The 14,774-nt window shown below is 34.2% G+C and overlaps 2 protein-coding genes across 6 annotated transcripts in view; both read left to right on the top strand.

The window, feature by feature from the left end:
• Positions 1 to 4,672: 4,672 nt before the first annotated feature.
• LOC110033107 (phosphatidylcholine:diacylglycerol cholinephosphotransferase 1-like) lies at positions 4,673 to 6,434 on the top strand. Of its 2 annotated transcripts, XM_020736976.1 has the most exons (4): positions 4,673 to 4,945; positions 5,068 to 5,374; positions 5,472 to 5,609; positions 5,914 to 6,434. In XM_020736976.1, exons 2-4 carry the CDS (start codon positions 5,105 to 5,107, stop codon positions 6,196 to 6,198), a joined length of 693 nt encoding a protein of 230 aa, XP_020592635.1. In that variant the 5' UTR covers positions 4,673 to 4,945; positions 5,068 to 5,104; the 3' UTR covers positions 6,199 to 6,434. The 2 variants fall into 2 exon arrangements, with proteins under 2 accessions (XP_020592635.1, XP_020592637.1); XM_020736978.1 differs by having other exon boundaries at positions 4,673 to 5,374.
• Positions 6,435 to 12,657: 6,223 nt separating this feature from the next.
• The window catches only part of LOC110033125, a 26,073-nt gene continuing 23,956 nt past the window's right edge, over positions 12,658 to 14,774 (top strand). Inside the window, exons 1-2 of one of the 4 annotated variants that reach the window (XM_020737003.1) lie at positions 12,658 to 12,820; positions 13,037 to 13,164. In XM_020737003.1, coding sequence (XP_020592662.1) covers positions 12,742 to 12,820; positions 13,037 to 13,164 — 207 coding nt within the window. In that variant the 5' untranslated portion in view covers positions 12,658 to 12,741. The remainder of the gene's footprint in view (positions 12,821 to 13,036; positions 13,165 to 14,774) is intronic. The other 3 variants (XM_020737001.1, XM_020737002.1, XM_020736999.1) reach the window with 3 other exon arrangements.

Here is a 14,774-nt window from a genome sequence, read left to right as displayed (position 1 = left end):
TTCTGTGGTTCTGGCATTAACACACCCAATGACAGCATCGAGATGCTTGATAATCCACAGTCGTTATTCATGCATCAATTGACAAGTCATGGACTTCATTTTAAGTCCATCATCATGAATTTGGGTTATAAGCGAGAGGTAAAACTCGTCTCATAAAGAACTACTCCAAGTGCCATATTTTAGTAGTTTCTCCAACTTTGCCTTTAGTATTTAACAGTCCTTCATATTGTGTCCATTTTTCTTATGATATAGGCACACCCAGTAGTTGTCGTGATTCTTAGCGTTATGTTAAAGCTACATTGGTCACTAAAAAATAGTGTTTTGCCTCTATGACCATAAAGATCTTGACCATCCTTTTTGAATTTGAGTAGCAAATGCTTTAGACTTGTACATCAAAAAGGTGTGGCTCTTTTCAATTTTGGGGGACAATATAATGATCTAACCAATAGTTTCCATCATATCTTTTTCATGAGAATGGTTTTAGGCACGAGGCTTATAATGGCAACTGGATCCAATCTATTCATTCCTTTTCTAGCGATCAGAAATGAGTTGTCAACTTGAAATTTGACAAATAAATTGTAGGAGAATCGCTGATCTCCATAAGATGCTAGCTCCAATTTTTATTCTAATGTTGAGAGGTTCTTCTTCATACTGAAATGTTTAAAAAATGAATTGTGAATGCCTAGGGAAAATGCCATTATTGTGATGCCCGCCTTAGAGTTTTGCAGCTCCATGCATGAACATATAGACTTAGTCCATGAGGAACACTCTCTCCATTAGTCAATTTTCAATAGTTATGTCAAAGACTACTTGGAAGTTGCATAGTTAGCCTTAAGCTAACGATGCAATTTAGCAAAGGATGTGATGCTACCAGATTGAAACTTTACAAACCGTCTTCATATGGTGCTTTTTTAAAATGGTGGAAAAAATTCAATAACGAGGGATTATTGGGTGCCTGGTGTTGTGGTAGCATTTTAGATTATGTAAAAGTTTGGGTATTTTGTCAAGCTTAACAATTGATAAAGTTAATTATAGTATGTTGAGAGCTGATATGTCTTGTAGCATGCTCAATTTCTTTTACATTTAACCATTATTTTTTATGATATTTCGCTTTAATGAAATGTATTTTTTTTAGTTTTTATTGCAGATATAACAGGTAGGATGATTGGAGCGGAAATGGAGTGAAACGAAGATGAAATGGAGCACTTGGGGAACAAGGAGCTTTCATTACACTAGCGCCGAGGCACTCTACCCTAGGGCCTTGGCGCCAGTCTAGCAGGGCCTAGGCGTCGGTCATATTTAGCAAAAAAAGACAATGGGGCCTTGGCACCAGTTCAGCGGCTCCTAGGCGTCGGTCTTATCCAGCAAACAGAGACAACGGGGTCTTGGCGCCAGTCATTATCTAGGCAAACAGAGAGAGTGGCGTCTTGGCACCAGTCCACCGGCGCTTAGTCACTTGAACTATCCTAGACGGTTTCCGTAGTTGATTATGCACGAATTTTGGAGTTAAGAAGCTAGGGAAGTAGTTCAAATGGAGAGGAGGATCATTGTGGTAGACTTAAAGAAAGTCTAAGGGTCCAGAAAACAAGAGTTTAGATCTAGGGTTTACATTTTTTTGCATTTTCTTAGAGAGATTTGAGAAAATATTGTAAAGGAATACTGTTATCAGTGCAAGAAACATTTGGAGATCACTTGGGGTGGAGTTTTCACTTCTTCTCTATTAGTAAGTTAAGTGTGTTTTTTTTATATTGTCTTGTATTAGTTGTAAACTCATTTTCTATGAATTTATTTTATTATAAAATGATGAATTGTAGTGTTTTCTTCATGTACTGTGAGTAGATCCTTTATACCCTTATATTATGATGAATTAGTAGTATGTATAGGATATTTGGTTATATTTAGAATATGTTTTTAATCATTAAAGTGAAGATTTTACTTTGTTCCTAAGTTACTTATCATTTTGGCCAAATAATATGTTAAAATCTATTGTGAATTCATAATGACTCGAGGGAGCTATGACTTTAACAACTATGAGAAATTACATTGCACTAGCGAGTGAAGGAAAAGTAGTCCATAGGGCAATGCAAATAGATAGGGAAATAGGCTTTGATGGGTTCAAATTGGGGGTTCTAGGGTGACACACAGAAACACTAACCAAGTTTGAACCAAACTTTTTTATGCACTCGAAAGAGGGTAAAGAAGAAGTTTGTTTTTATTTGTCACTTACAAAAATCTCTATTCTAAGTGTTCCATTCCTATACGTAATACTTATGTCATTGCAAGGGAAGGGTAGTTTTTATATCTTGATCTTTCTCAATTTAATTAGCTTTAGTAGAATTAACTTATGAGTAATTCGGTAGAATTAGTGATAGTTTAGTAGGATTAACAAGCATAACTTAGATCAACTATACTTTCAAACTAAGACACATTGTAGTAGGCTAGAACTTTTCTTAGGTGTTAAATCACAACATTCCCTATGAGATCGATAATTCGGACTCAAATACTTGTGTGAAAATCCTATTGTGTAGTGTTTCATTGTTGTTAAACTCAAGTTTTCAAAATTATATACCTATTTAAGATTTCAAATAGTTCATCCATGGGCACTAGGTTAGACCCAAGTAGGTCAGATCAAGAGCATTATACTAATGTTATAAGGTCTTGCTAGGCAACGAATGAAATTTAAGTTATAAGACGTAGTAAATTCCATAAATCTTGGATAAATTAAATCCCGAAAACCATCTGGCAATCGATTTGCTGAATTCTGTAAAATATACACAGTAAACTTAAATTTTTCGGTTCGCGAAATTTAGTAAATTCAGGATTTCAACCCTAAATCTATGAAATCTGGATTTATCAAATCCGCAGCTTTAGCTTGTCCAAAATGACCGTATTATAAGATTTACAAGATTTACAACTTAAATCCGGGGCTAAATCTGTTATCAGATAGCCCCTAAATGTTATTTATAGTTTTGTTTTGTGATTCATATAATTTTAATTAAATATGTTGATAGAATTTATAGGTTTTATTATGTTGTCATATTTATAAATTCTAATTCATTGTTGTGACTCAATATAAATTACTCATGTCATTGAAATATTGATTCGTTTATTTTGATGTGCCATAAAAACAGTCATGCGAAATTAGATGATATAAATGAAGTACTTGTGAGGTAAAAGAGCCTCATGATATAAGCTTAATAATTTGGAGGTAAAATGATACAAGGGTTGAAATTTATATATAGTGCTCTAATATATTATTATTTCAACCGCTTTATTCTAATACAAATATATCTATAAAATGTGAGTCTTATAGTGTAATTCATAACATACTTTTATCATTAGATTTTTTACTTTTATCATTAGATTTTTTACTAACATACTAGACTTGATATAACAAAATATTTGATATGTGTCAATATATTTAACATCAACTTCCTTTTATTATAATATGTTTAGTATTTCATAATATAACGACAAAAATTATCATTTGCATTACTTCTTTACGTCATATATTCATTGAAATTTTAAAATCAGTTTTGTGTAACATATTGAGATCTTGGTGCTCATTTTTATTTTCATCAATATGTAATATGTATTGATTTCAGAGAAGAAAATGAGCATATTGATTAGATCTTGCCGCTGGCCGTATGGATAACATGGAGGCGAGTTGAACGCCGTCTCGAACTCCAATAATGGCCACGTGTCGAGGCAACCCGAGTTGAGACCAAAGGAGATTTTGCAGATGTTTTCGAAAGCGAATCTTCAGAAAACGTCTTGAAGGTTGATGGGATCAGAAGCATCGGAGACTGACGAGATGAGGCGGAGAAGGCTATGGCTGACTTCAGCGGCGACTATTTCAAACCCGTGCATACAGATACGCTGCCGAGTTCAAGGCTCATTATTTGGCGCTAGAAACACCACGCATTTCCGTCGATATTGAATATGTCATTGCCGAGAAGATAGCTGAGGATGGAGAGGAGAGTCGTCCCGTTGCTGCCTTCCCCGCAGCGAGCCTGTTGTTTCCCGTCCGCCGCGCTACATCCCTGCACTCTGTCTTCGGGAGCTTCGTCAGACTTCCTACACAAAGAGTCGACGGGGAAATGCGTTAAATGATATGTTTTGACAAGGCCACTTTAATCATTTATATAAATTTTCTCCTCATATCCCACGATCACATAATTTTTGCATCTGTATGCTCTGCCGTCACCAAAGACGTGTTTCATCAGAAAATCTGATCGGAAGTTGGAACTGTAGAAGAGGAAGAGGAGATTCAAAGTTCAATGATTTAATCAGGATTGTATGAGAAGTTTAACCGGAAAATGTGATAAACATAAAAAAATATATATATTAAATAATAAAACCTAAAAGATAAAATTAATAATTGGTGTATGCACAGTTTGAAAAAATATAGTATGAAATATAAATCTATTTTACCATAATTATTTCAATAAATCAAGTTGAAAAATAAAAATTACAATCTTTTTTATCCCCAAATGGAAAATTCGACCCCCAAAAATTAACTAGCAATTAAAAATTTACATCCAAATTTGTTATAAGCAACTATAAATATAAAAAAACAAAATTTAGGTGTTAGATATGTAACCTGAAACGAACTGGCTTTATAAAAAGATAATAATAATAATAATTAAACCCTAAAAAGATTTGGCTCTCTCTTAAATTTGCTTTCTTGGAGAGAGAAAGAAGGTAAAGGAAGATACTTTCCTCCGACGAGGGCGGCAAACCGGCTGCGCCGGATTCGCGAAAATTTTGGGCGCCGGTTGGGTCTGATTTTCTAAACTTTGGTTTCTAGCAGGAAAAAAAAATTATTATTATTATTATTTTTGTCGGAATAATATCGCCGGACTCGTTGACTACATCTCTGCGAATCTCTTCTTCTTCCACGGGTCACCGTCCACTGCGAATCTCTTCTTTGGCTTCACCGCCGGTTTGCGTCCTCTATTTTTTAATCATCTCATCTTCTCTTTGATTCAGATCTACATATAAATCGCCTAAATGTTTCTAATCTTTGACTCCATCCTGTTTTTTTCTGAAATTGTTATATATTAGTTTCTGAAAGTTCGTCCCTCTCCAATCTCCAACTCTAATGACCAAGGCTTTTCCACCGGTGGCTAAAGCTTCGGCTTTCAAAGGAGGAGACTTTTCTCCCAGAGGCTTGGCAAGAATAGCAAGTAATCATCCCGTTCCAGCCTGTTTCGCCATCTCTCTCTTCTTCTTCATGGGTGTGGAGTACACGCTTAAGATGGTGCCTTCTTCTTCTCCTCCAAAAGATTTCGGCTTCCTCCTCACAGAGAATATCCATGGCTTTCTCAGAGCAAGGCCTGATTTCAACTCCTTCCTTGCTGCCCTCAACACCGTAAGAGATGTGCTTTTTTATTTATTTATTTTTAATTCAAACAAATCTCAATGGAAGAACATACTTTGCTAATTACTGTCTGGAATTAAGTTTCTAGGTATTTGTGGGAATGCAAACAGTTTATATAGTGTGGGTTTTGTTGGTGGAAGGGAGGCCACGAGCAACAATTGCAGCTCTTTTCATGTTTACTTGCAGAGGTGTCATGGGTTACTTTACTCAGCTTCCATTGCCGCATGTGAGTAGTTTCTCAGGTTTTTAAAATTAAAATTATATGCTATCTTTTCAATTCAATTTTAGTCTGTTGTTTCTTGCTTGAAATTCAAATCAACAACTTTGAATTTATTATATATAGATGTATTTGACACAATATATAAGCAAATTGTTGGTTCCACTTCCTTAATTACTAGTTGTTTTATAATCTTTCTTTTCTATACATCCAACATAATTCTACTTTGTATCAGCTTTAAGGTGCTCTAATAATTGGACCTTTTCTTGTAAATCAAGAGTTGCAGTACTCAATGTAATACTGTTGTTAACAGGAGTTCTTGAGCTCTGGAGCGGACTTCCCTGTGGGAAATGTATCCTTCTTTCTCTTCTTCTCCGGCCATGTTGCCGGAGCAGTGATTGCATCGCTTGACATGAGAAGGATGAGGCGATGCTGGCTGGCCTTGTTGTTCGATCACCTCAATGCTCTCCAAGCGCTTAGGCTGCTGGCCACAAGAGGGCACTACACCATTGACTTGGCTGTAGGCCTAGCCGCTGGTTTCTTTTTTGATATGTTGGCTGGAAAGTATGAGGATTGGAAGAGTCATACTGTGCCTTAAAATATTTCTACCAAAGGGCAGATTGTTCATGTTGCAACTGCAACTAGATGAGTCCCTCTTTATGTTGCACACTTGTATGGGTGAATAGAATAAAGTTATTTGGGTCAGTTTACTTGGATGTTAAAAAGGTTTGTTTGGTATGCTATTATAGGCATGATTTTAGTAAGACTTGACTTAAAAAATTGTCAAGCAAAATTTTTATAAACTAAGAGTCTACTGTTTTGATAAATTCCATCACAGGCTTGTTATTGATTGAATTCATTATTTGTTAAATTTCATCAGCCATATATGATTTACAGAATTTAAAATTCATTGCTCACATAAATTTTAAATCCTGTTATAAGTAACCAAAAAAAAAAAAAAAACACAAGACCTCATCCTCTTCCTCTCTTTTCTCTACATCGCTCTTCTTCTTTCTTGTCCTCTTAAGCTTCCTTTTCATTATTAAGGTAGCAATTTAACCTATCCTTTTAACAAAGTAGGTGGGAGAATGGTTGGTTGACTATCTTATTTATAGTAAATTAATTCATATTACTAGCTATTGTTGTGGTTAAATTAAACCAGTTTAGATGTTAGTTGAATATATGAACTAATGCTTGTACTTTAATAGCATAGATTTTATATTGTAAATCATAATGATTAACCTGGGTTGGTGATAAGGTAACTTAGGTTGATTAGATTGCACATAGTCTAGTAATTATTGGTTTTAATTATCTATAATTAAGTATTGTTGACTGATTAAAACTTGATATGATTTATGATTTAATTATAATCATGTGTAGCCTCCTTGAATTTTGAGAGAATGTGGGTTTGAGTGCTACAACCTAAGATAGGTAATTTTTATTTATTAGTGGATAAACACTATTCTTTGTTAAAGACGCAATTCTTTTTTTAATATATTTATAGATATTTATACACTGTCAATCTTACCATCATCACTCAATCATTTGTTATGCTCATGAATTTCTTTAATTTCATGTTTATCTAAAGTAGCAAGTTACATAGATGAGTTTTATCTTGAATTATTAGGGAATAAATTCTCATACCATAATTTTGATTCAGTAGTAAAAAGATATGATTTTATGACGTTATTTCTATTTATTGCAATAAATTTTATTCCTTCAAATTATATTTTATTATAAAACTAAAAATTATCATATTGACTATATCATAACATTGCAAAACCTATTTATGAAATATACAAGAATTTTATGCTTGTATGCATTAGTGAAGGTTGGTATAATCTTTTTGAATATTGGTTAGTCAAGCCAATAGATCTATATGGTGATGATTAAAGTGGAAATCACCGGATCCAGTTGTATGTGTTTATCTTTTTGGTTTCAGTGTCTTGATAAAACCCGTTATTTTTATATAAATTAAAATAAAATGGAATAATAAATAAATGATTAGTTATATTTAGATATGCATGATCAAACCTGATATGACTGCGTATAAAGATGCTAAAATAGAATTGCATGCATAACAATTTAGCATATAAATAATCCTAAACATCAACATACTAGAAATTATTTTAAAAACTTCAACACATTTCATTTATGCATTGTAAGATTAATGAAACTTGATATGATGACATTACTTATTGTTATTATATAGCAGATTCATATCATTTTATTATTCTTGTTATATGCCCCAATAATTTGTAGTTTACTATGTAAGTTACTTGTTGAGTTCGAATTTCAAACTAGTAAAATTTTGATATAAAAGCAACCACCAAGGTTCATCAAAGGAGCATATTTTTCAGCACTAGTATTTTATTCAATATTTTTGAGTTTATGTTGTAGCAGAAGCTTTATTAGTATTAGTACCTTTGTTGGGTAGTTTGGCTTCTGTATTCCTAGCTTTCATTTTTCGTTAGTCATCGTTGTTACTTTTTTGTTGTATCAGTAATATATAGATTCTATTAATACAAAAAAAAAAAAAACCTCAAAATAAGTTTAACTTGCACTTGCTTAACTTTTGAAACTTATTTTAAAAGCAGAGATTCATCCCTTCATCATGGCCTAAGGTGTGACAATATTAATGGCATTAGCATGATTTCTTAGATTACTTGTCGAAAAAGAAAAGAATCAATACAAGTGCAAACCATATTCTTTGCATGATTCATTCCAAGCTTCTAACGACTTTCCAAATACTGTGCTCATTTAAAACAGTCGCTTATGGAGAACAATGATATCCATTGACAAAATACAAAAAATTATGTACCTCGTTTAAAAAGATCATTGGTGTGTTCCTGCACTTCTTAAGAAATTGGAATTTATACATACCATCCCACTCAACTCCAATTGTAAATGAAAAAATTAGGCTAACAGCTGCCAAATTTCAGAAGAGTATCACTCGAGGCACTATTTCTGAGTCTAAAATCACAAAAATCATTAACACAATACTACAAACCGTGTATATTGGAAGACCAGCTTCACCTAGCTCTTAAATTCTCATTACCCTTGGCTCACCACCACACATAATGGGCTGGTTAAATCCACCTATCCCTATGATCATGTGAAGTGCATATTAGCTTGGAAGATTTACGTACATACCACTGAACTCCTATGTATTTACATATTTAACACCAATTTTTACATACATGCCAACTTAGCTATGCATGAGAAGTTGTATTTCAACTTTTAAAATTTAAAGTGATGATATTTTTAATGTGATATGTAAGATCTGGGTACTATAAATGTAAAATTCAGGTGTAAAAAATATGTAAATACATAGGAATTGGATGCCATGTATGCCAATGCAGCTAGTTAATTATTTAAGCATAGGACTTCACTGATACATTAAATACGCCATGACACTATACATTCAACTAACAACATTCAAACAAATTCGATACTCTTGCATAATAGTGGTTACATCCTACTGTAATGGATACTTGAAGGAAGCATTTCTTACCTTCTCATTACTATAAATAAGGAGAATCGAGATTTGAGGCACTATTTGTCTAACAAAATTCAAACATGTTTTAATAAAATTTGTGTGAAGCAATTCTGAGAAAGACTTCCATGAAATGGACCTTAATTAACTGACCAGTCCCATAATAGTCCCTACAAAATCAGCTATTTGGTCAAAGCAACACGTAAGATTAGAATTTGGACAGATTACTGATGAAACATGCCAATTGACCAACTGCGTATTCTCACAACTCTTATGCCCCGTGGCTTAAGCCCCTTTTTGTTGCAAAATTAGCAGGATTTAGGCTATATCTTTTTTCCCCACGTTTTAGGTTTAATCATGGATTTAATAAATTTTGATAAAAGAAGTAAAAGTTAAGAAATCCTTATCACTTCTCCTCTTTCTGCATCTGATTCAACTTTATTAAAATATCTCACCAAATAATTTAGGAAGATTTATGTACATAACACTCAATTCATATTTATTACATATCTAACACCCAAACTTCAATTTTTACATATAACACCTTACCTATACATGAAAATGTGTATCTCATATTTTTAAAGTTCAAATAGTGGATGATGTGATATAAAAATTTTACTGGTATCAATGTACAAAGCGAAGTTCAAATGTTAGATATGTAAATACATGGAATTTGGCAGTATGAATGTAAATGCGCCAATAGTTTATTAGCCATCATGCAGAATAATGATCAGAATTTGCTAATTTGAATTCACAAGAGTTACTAAATCCTATAAAATTAAAATCAATTTGTAGCCAGACAGCCCTAAATTTAGGGCAACTAATTTACTCATACATTGCGACAAGATCCAAGTTATCCTCAATCTTCTAATCAGGAAATAAGGAGGTACCTTTTCCTCTTTCTTACCCGTTCTATCTTTGGTCATGACCTTTTCTACCTACAAATATCCCACTCCTAAACTTGTTCGATAAATTTTTATTTATCATATTCAAGAGCTGGAAATTCAGAATAATATTTGGTTCATTTCATTAAATTTATTTATGATGTTTTGACATAAATTCACTCAATGTGATTTCCTTTATAACTTAAATTCATTAAATTAACAAAATAATCGGATTTAATAAATTGAAGTTTAAAGTTAAAAAAAAACATCGTTTTTTTTAGGATTTCACAGTAAAGTCTGCTCAAATCGGCTACCAAACACCCCCTAAAATTCCAGAAGGCATGCAATCATGGTAAACTTACGAGTTGGGATTCGAGGGAATGCAGTATTTATGCAAGCTAAAAGTTTGGAGGGAAACTTACGACTATTAGCAGTGAGAGATGACGATGGAGTTGGTGCGAGAGGTTGAAATGGTAGTCCATGAGAACAACGACGGCGGAGGCGGCGAGGGTGTAAGCACCGAAAATTTGCCTTTACTTTCCCCTGGATTCTCCCGTTGCCACGCGAAACAAATTTCTTTCCTTCTGCATCGCCGCCTTCTCGATTCAGATTTCCCAAATCTTCCCTTTCCTTTCCCCGCCGATTCTTCCCTATTGGTCTCCCGCCCGCTCCTTGCCGCCTTTCCCGATTTGTCAAGCATCAGCGCTCTATAAGAGTAAGGCTAAGGCTCCAAATGATCTTCACATCTCCTCTCCCCTTACCTCCTCCCGATCTCCCTCCTCCATCTTCCCCGGTTTTGCCCGAAACAATCGCCTTCATGACCAAACCTATGCGATCCATTCGTTGTTGGAGCTAACAGTAAAGGCATGGGTGGGCATAACCACAAGAGAGAGTTTCAAAGGAGAATCAGAAAATTATGATTATTTTAGGGTCTCTTGATAAACATATTATTTTATTAATTTGATAATCGGTAATTTGATAATCGGTAGATTATCAGAATAAATTGATTTATTGTTTGAGACACCTTATTCAGAATAGTTTATTGTTAGTTGTCGCTGAATAAATGAACTTCATGTTTCTGTTTAATGAAACTGTTTGCAACAGAACTAAAATGAGAATAAAAGTATATAATACAGAATCCTGAAATCATCACATATCAGTTCAAAAGATGACATACAATGCTCACGCTCTCGTGAACATCAGAAAAAATAGAAAAATGATAAATACAATTACAATCATAATAAGAGATATTAAGATATTCCATTTCAAACTCTAACTATGTTTGTCCTCAGCTGCACTGTCAACCTCGGAAATCATAGTACCTCGATCACTGTTGGTAATGTAACATGTTGGACCGTCGGCCCATCGAAAAAAACTGCAACAAGTTGAAACACCCTTTAGGCAACCGTAGAACTTACGAGTTGGGTATATGGGCCAGAAGATTCCAGGGGCGTGTAGAGTTTTTCGAGAGGACGATTTTTTTCATGACATACATCTTCTTAATTTTTTAAATGATTTTGTCATATTATTAATTATTATTTAAATAGTTATTTTTTTAATTTTTGTAGTTATGCTACTCACTGTTCAGTGAATTGTTCATATTTATTTTGTAATGCTCTACACTGAATATTTGTTTTCAAGTATAGAATGTACTGATATGAACATTTATGTTGCAAACAATATTACAATACAGGAGCAGAATGACTATTTTTCAAAAAAACAGATGGAACACATTTATTTTCAAATTGCAAAAAATAAATAATCAAAACCATCAATAAGATGTATCATAAAGAAGCAAAATAATATATCGATCATATCACACTGAAAAACACCAAACCAAAAAAGCCAACATGTGCTGAAAAATGAACGAATGCAAAGAGTAGAGAGAAAACCACCATACGAGTCATTGGACATAAGCAATTGCAAAATAGAAAATCACCTGGTAGATAAAACAATCAAATTTAGTCTTTTTCACCTGCTTTCCAACCACTACCATCTATATTCTAATTCGCATATGCAAGCACCACCACAAAACCAGTTATTGCACATAGCCAAAATCATCAACAGGATGCTGCATAAAGAAACAAAACTATCTGCTGAAAAGCAAACATCCACTAAAACTGAAAAGCAGAGGGCCAAAACCCCCAAATTGCAAAAGAAAAAACCACCACAATTGAACCATTGTATCCAATTACAAAATCAAGAACCAATTAGTAGATAACGCGGAGAATTCCAGAATGGTAGGGAGACAAAGAAGATGAACTACCAGACAGAGCGAATTATGCATAGAACCATCAAATCGAGCTAAACAAAAGAAGGGAGAGGGAGAGGGAGAATAGAGAGCTCACCAAAATAACCAACTAAAATTGAAGAAGAGGAATCACTGCACATAACGTAGACCGCGCAAAAACACTAAACCGAACTGAAGAAAGAGAGGAGAGGGAGAGAAGAGTGAAAGCTCACCGTAACAGCTACCCGAAATCATTGAAAGACAACCAGAAATATGGGTTAGCCACAAAAGCCACATGATTAAGGGGCTCGAAAGAAAAGATTTTTAGGGCAAGGGAGCATTGAGAAAGGAAGCAGCGAAGGAAAAAGTAATAGCATGGTACATAAAATTAAGCGGCCAGGCCACTGCAGGAAACCGCGGCCTCAAACAGCCAGTCAATTACCGAAACCGCCATTTAATTTACGCTAAATGGTGAGGGTATTATTGGAAATTCAGGTTTTCTTCGTATGTGAACAATATAGCAGGTAAGAAATGATCAGAAGCAGACCGCCAAAAATGGCCATGGCGAGTGCCCTTCAAGCATGTCCGCGCCTAGTTCTTTGTCATCATAGTATGTTTCAGTTATTTCCTCTTGCTTAAAGATAGTTTTTTTTTTTAGTCCTTCTCTCATTTATTTCATAGAAATTCTTGTTTTGTAGTTGTTCTTTACTATGGCCCATGCTCTACGATAGTTCGCTCCTTCTGCACAATATCAGAACTTGATAGTCCACAAGAAAGATATCGTATTATCGAATTAAACGGATAAAAAATCTTCTGTTTGCTGTAGCTGCAGGTACAAAAGCCTTGGCCTCTAAGCGGAATGGCTTTTGTCCATCAAGCAGATTGCCTGGTACTAGGGATTTTGTTTTGAGAGGACCTCGCAGTTATGGAAGCTTTGCCTCCACTGCTTCTATGGTATACATGAAAGCAGCATTTTTTATTTGTTTTTTTTTATTATTAGTAATGATACTTCATTTAGAGATTTATATACATACAATACAATTCTTAGCATCTCAATCACATTAAAACATATACATAAAAAGATGTATTTCAGTTTAAAGTAGTTAATTTTAATGCTTTTTTATATGATTTAAAAATTTTGATGTTCTATAAGTAAATGTGTAGTATATCTGTAAATTCCCCTATTTTGTTTTTTGAAGGGTGCAATCTTTGATCCTTTTTATTTTTTATTTTTAAATGCAAGAGCAAGTAGCACTTTGGTTATATTTATGCCACAAAATATACTTACAAGTTATTTTGTATTAAGTTGTGGAGCCCAATTTTTGCCATATGAAATACTCAAACTTAGTTGCCGGTCTAGATTTGTGGTTGCTTAGTCTTTTTATTATTATTATCATTATTGTAAAGAGGGGATTCATCTTTTTGTTGCATCTAACAAATTAAGATTTTAATTATCCACAATTAAATAATTATGAAATTTGCAGTGACGGCAATGAATCGCAGTTTTCAATTTGGCAAACCTTGGTAAAATCTGTTGAGTTTTTTTGTGTGCTAATCTTCTTTTCTACTTTTCTACATTGTTTTTCTCCCCTGTATTTTGAATAAGTTTCACCTATTTTCCAACATTGTTTAACATATGAAAGTGAATTCCTGTTGGTTACTGTTATTGAATTCATCTTATCTTGCTTTGTAGTTGTTGAGAAATTAGGACAAAGAAAAATAGAAATCGACACAAATCCAGAAAAACACAAAGATATTTAACGAGGTTCGGCAAAGATGCCTACGTTCTCGGGAGCAGAGCGGCGAATTCATTTTAATATTCAGAAAAGATATTACAGAATTTTTTGAGATAACACATATGGTTACATACAGACCTATTTATAACCCTAGAAAATCCTGGAGTACAATATGTAATTACCAAATTACCCTATACCTCACCCCCAACCCACATAAGGAAACTTCCTGATTTGGACAGAATCTTCCGCTCTGCTTCGCTCCGCTTCAGAATCTGTCTATTTATGGTATATGAGCAATATCTAACAAATCTCCACCTTAGCGAATATCCAGCCCGTTAGAATAAATACATCATGGAGTTTCTTACATACCATAAGTGGGTTGGGCCACCATGCTTCTCTAGCAACTGCAAACATTCAACAAGTCCAAGCAATGCAAAAACTTGTTGATAGTAACTGACTTGGTCAACATATCAGTTGCATTTTCATCAGTATGAACCTTTTGCAACAGTATCTCACCAGAAGCAATCAATTCTCTGATCTTGTGATACCTGATATCAATGTGCTTGGTTTTCGCATGGTACACCTGGTTTTTAGCCAGATAAATAGCACTCTGACTGTCACAATGCAACTGAACTCCACCTTGCTCAATGCCCAGTTCCTTTACTAGCCCAGCAAGCCATAAAGCTTCTTTAGCAGCTTCAGTTACTGTCATATACTCTGCTTCAGTTGTAGATAATGCCAAAATAGGCTGAATTGTTGATTTCCAACATATAGACCCTCCACCAAGAGTAAACACATACCAAGTTGTAGACTTTCTCCCAGTTGTAG

This window comes from Phalaenopsis equestris, unplaced genomic scaffold (assembly GCF_001263595.1).
Source record: "Phalaenopsis equestris unplaced genomic scaffold, ASM126359v1 Scaffold001093, whole genome shotgun sequence".
In the NCBI taxonomy this organism is placed as follows: domain Eukaryota; kingdom Viridiplantae; phylum Streptophyta; class Magnoliopsida; order Asparagales; family Orchidaceae; genus Phalaenopsis; species Phalaenopsis equestris.
Note: the sequence above shows the minus strand (reverse complement) of the source record. Positions and strands in the feature narration are given on the sequence as shown.